This window comes from Theobroma cacao, chromosome 2 (genome assembly GCF_000208745.1).
Source record: "Theobroma cacao cultivar B97-61/B2 chromosome 2, Criollo_cocoa_genome_V2, whole genome shotgun sequence".
Lineage (NCBI taxonomy): Eukaryota > Viridiplantae > Streptophyta > Magnoliopsida > Malvales > Malvaceae > Theobroma > Theobroma cacao.
The window spans coordinates 35,747,139-35,751,377 of record NC_030851.1 but is presented as its reverse complement, the minus strand read 5'-3'; the positions used below and the strand labels follow the sequence as shown (position 1 = coordinate 35,751,377).

The 4,239-nt window shown below is 31.8% G+C and overlaps 1 protein-coding gene across 1 annotated transcript; it reads right to left on the bottom strand.

Moving 5' to 3' along the window:
* Positions 565-1,971, bottom strand: LOC18609812 (MLP-like protein 31). Its single transcript, XM_007045121.2, has 2 exons — positions 1,657-1,971; positions 565-1,106 (listed from the first exon to the last, which is right to left on the bottom strand). Exons 1-2 carry the CDS (start codon positions 1,847-1,849, stop codon positions 829-831), a joined length of 471 nt encoding a protein of 156 aa, XP_007045183.2. The 5' UTR covers positions 1,850-1,971; the 3' UTR covers positions 565-828.

The window sequence follows — 4,239 nt, the reverse complement described above, 5'->3', positions numbered from 1 at the left end:
GTTGCACGAGCTATAGCAAACTTGAGAAAAGGGGCTCAGTCAGTGATAGTTGGTATCAAAGTAGATTCTATGGTACTAGTGAAGTGCCATTGAGGATAGTGAACCCTTGTTGGAGTAGGAGAAGATGTCACGATCCTAACGGAAAGTCATGAATACCACATCGATTGTGTATTAAAGTGAGATTGAGTATTTAAAAGTTCACACTATCTTTAACTTATAAAGTATCTTTTCATGGACAAAATTGTGAAGCCAACAAATCAAAGAAGACAATACCTTGTAAGTTGGTATGAACCGTGACAGAAAAACCTTTAAAAAATTTTAAAAAAGAAAAAAGAGAAAGAAAGAATATTGTGTAACTAAACCGATCCAAATTAACAAAAAAATAAATACATATAAAAACATGACGATAAGCCTCTTTAAGTAGGCAAAGAATATTGTTAGCATTGGAGATTCCATTGATGATGTCTTGCTCACATTTAAGTAGGCAAATCGTTGCGAGCTTTGAATCTCAAATACCCTATCTCCTATGAAAAAACAATAATATCCCAGAAAAGTAGAAAGAAATTAAGAAATCGCACACACACACACAAAATAAGATACATTCAAATCGGTACATAAAACAACAAATAAACATACAAGAACATAAAAAGCTTTCTCTGTGTCCTTTTTTTTTTTTAAGTTCTCTTGGCCCATAACACAGAAAGCTTCTCACGTCAGGCTTACAGCATATTCCAACACACAAATATTCAAATTAAAATACGAAAGAAAGCTTATTCTTAGATCAGTACTTATTGTTGTAGTAGCACACAACATGGGATTCGACAATCGTTAATTTCCTTGGGTGAGGTGAGCGGAGATGTCTTTGGAGACACTAAGTAGGAATTCCAGCAGGGTCTCCGGATGTGCAATGCCCTCGTGCAGCTTTTCGTATTCGAAAGTCCAGTGCACTATACTGCCCTCACCCTCGCTTTTGGGTGTAGCTTGAAATTTGACTACAAAGCTCTTGTACTCCTTCATGAGGTCTCCTTCAATCATTCTAAAAGTGATTGAGTTCTTCTCAGAGTCTATTGCTTCAATTACCTGCTTTGCTTTCTTAGCCTCTCCATCTATATAATACAAATAAACAATATTTTTGTTTGTTTTAAAGAGAATTTTGAAAAAAAAGATTAATCCATTCATGTCCTTACACATAAATATTTGATTCTTTGTATAGATAATAATAAAATTAATTTATATGAGCATCACCATTTCACCTTGAATTGTACTAGAATATAAATGAATGTCCCATGCGTATCCATGTTACTGTTAGTATTAATAAAAGAAATTTCACATCAAATAAATTAAAGAATATTCTCTACGTATAAATATTGTCAATTAATTTTATATTGAATTAGAGTAACACAGCCTAAATTAAACAATTCTCAACACAAATTCCCAGACGAATTTAGGAACCTAGTGGTGAAAAAACTAACTGGAGTGGAGGAGACACGTATGGCACAGGGTAAGGCTTGTGATCAGAGGGTTGTCTAATTTTCAAAGATACATGGTTAGATGATGGCCTTGGCATGTAGTTAAGAAGAAGATGCAGAAAACATAGAAGAAAAAACAAATAAATCCAGCCAAATGCATAAAAGATTTCTTGGTTCGTAATGTTACCATGCACATAACTCCAGCAGATAATGGAACCCTCAGTCCCCCAGTCACCGTCATGTAACTCACATCCTTGTACCTTTTCAGAGCAGGTGTTGGACACGTGGTGGGGTTTGTTGCAGAACATATCATGAAACTTCTCGGCGGAAGCCTTGATCTCTACATCACCTTCAAGCTTACCGGTCAGAGCCGACGCCATTGTTTCACCGAGATTTCTTGATTACGTTAATAATTCGCTATTACCAGGTTGTAGTTTAGGGTTATAGCTCAATGCATTGCAATATTGTAGCAGCTAAGTGCCCTTTTATAGACTATTGTCTGTGTCTAAGCAGCAATTCTCTCCACTCCAGTACTTAAATGCTTCTCAGATTCACATTACATTGCCAATTATGGCTTGCCACGTAAATGCACCAGTTTAATTTCCCCTTGCATTTTATTGCTAGATGATGAAAGATTAAATTCAAGAAGTCTTAAAGTCTATTTGCAAAGTGGTTTGTTTCAAAATTTCCTATTTGACCACATGATTCACATTGATAATGACTACTATTTGTCATATCAATCTTGGCCAAACTTTACCGAGCAAAAAAAATATCTTGGCCGACTTTGCATTGAATTATTCTTGTACAATTTGCCATTATTGGAGGCATGAGTTTCATGCCAACTTAGTAGATTCCTTTTAAGCAACTGCATGCGTTCTCAGTCTATGAAGCAGTGATAGTTGGTGGAAATTGAAAGTAGGATAATAATGTTTTTTAAGAGAATTGTGAGAAATAGTTTTTTTTTTAATTGAAAGAGAAGAGATTTGAACCTTACTCTTAAAGTAGGAGATTATACATCAACCACTAAGCTAAATGCTCGAGTGCAATTGTAAGAAATAGTTAATTTTATATTATTTTATAAATAGTCTTTAATATAAAATTAACTATATTTATTTAATTTTTGTCATAATTTGATAAAAAATACTCTTAAAATCATTTCAGATAAATTAAATTATTTATCATAATTTTTCCTCCTGATTTCTCTCTCCCTCGCATTCATTTATTGTGCTTCCAAATTCTCTCTCTTGCTATCCAATTCTCTCTAATTTTATCAATTTTTCTCTCACATTGGTTTGTTGTGCTCCCCGATTTCTCTCTCCCGTCATCCAACTCTCTCTAATTTTACCACCATTACCATCTTTCTCTGTCTATTTCTCATCATATCATCGTCGATTTACAAACCAAAGAGCAGAGATAATATCAATATATGTTTTTGGATTTATTAGTTTGTATTCACAAAACTCCAAAGTTGATAGTTTGAAATTATAAATGAAATTTGTAAATTAGAATACTACCCAAAGTTGTTACACATTATGACTACATGTAACAACTCTAATGCACTTGGTGTGTAACAAATCTATTGAATATGTCATGTAACTTGATCTTTATCTTTGTATTTCACTAAAGTATAAACTCTTAGATTTAAACACCTTAAATAGCATTTAACTTGGTCTTTATCTTCATATTTCACTAAGATATAAACTTTTGGAGTTAAACACCTCAAAAATGACGTGTAATAACTTTTTTTTTAATATGATGTGTAACAACTTTTTTTGAATATGGTGTGTAACAATAATATTTTTTAAATATGGCATGTAACTTAATTTATATTATTTTATTTCATTGGAACATAAACTTTTAGAGTTGAACACTTTAAATATGACGTGTAACAATTTTTTTTAAACATGACGTGTAATAACTTTTTTTCAACATGATGTGTAACTTGATATATATATTTCACTAGAATATAATTTTTTGAAGTTAAACACCTTAAATATGCTGCATAACAACTTTTTTATCTCAACATAACGCGTAACAATATTATTTTTTAAACATAACGTATAACTTGATCTTTATCTTTGTATGTTATTAGAATATAAACTCTTGAAATTAAATATGTTAAACATAACGTGTAACTATTTTTTTTTCAAGATAGAGTCTAACTATTTTTTTCAACACATGAGCTTGAATATGATAATGTTTCATTAAGGACAACTTTATTCAAAAATATTTTCTTTTAATTAAAAATAATTAAAATGAAAAAAATTATTTTCAAAGGTTGATCCCTTTCTTTTTCTTTTCAATGCATAGAAAGAATTTACTAATAAAGTCAAAATAGATATCACATCAGCCATAATTTAAAACATTATCGACAATAAATAGTTGAATAGATCCTAAATCATCTGACAAAGAGTGGGGCAATGTTGTCGACGGAATTAGTTCAACGTTTTGCTTATAAAATGAAAAGATTTGTTCAGATTTGGTGCATATGTCAAAAAATTTTTAATTTATTTTTGAAAAGCGAATTTTTTTAATCTCAAAACTGTCATTTTATTGGTAGTCTCTAATTTTTTGCATGAGACTTCCTAGGCATGAAAAGAATAAGTTTGGGCATGAGGCCTGTACAATTGCCCAAAAGCTAGCCACTCAAAAAGACATTGACGGCTATTCACACGAGGTCACAACCAAAAAAGAACCGTTCTAGGTGCCCAAAATCAAGAACTGGGCAAGACCAGCAAGGCTCTGTCAACTTAGAAGAAAACGATAACTT

Coding starts and splice junctions, on each gene's coding strand:
- LOC18609812 (XM_007045121.2), bottom strand. CDS start 1,849: ATGGCGTCGGCTCTGACCGGTAAGCTTGAAGGTGATGTAGAGATCAAG. Junction 1,107..1,656: donor CTGCTGGAGTTATGTGCATG/GTAACATTACGA, acceptor TGTATTATATAG/ATGGAGAGGCTAAGAAAGCA.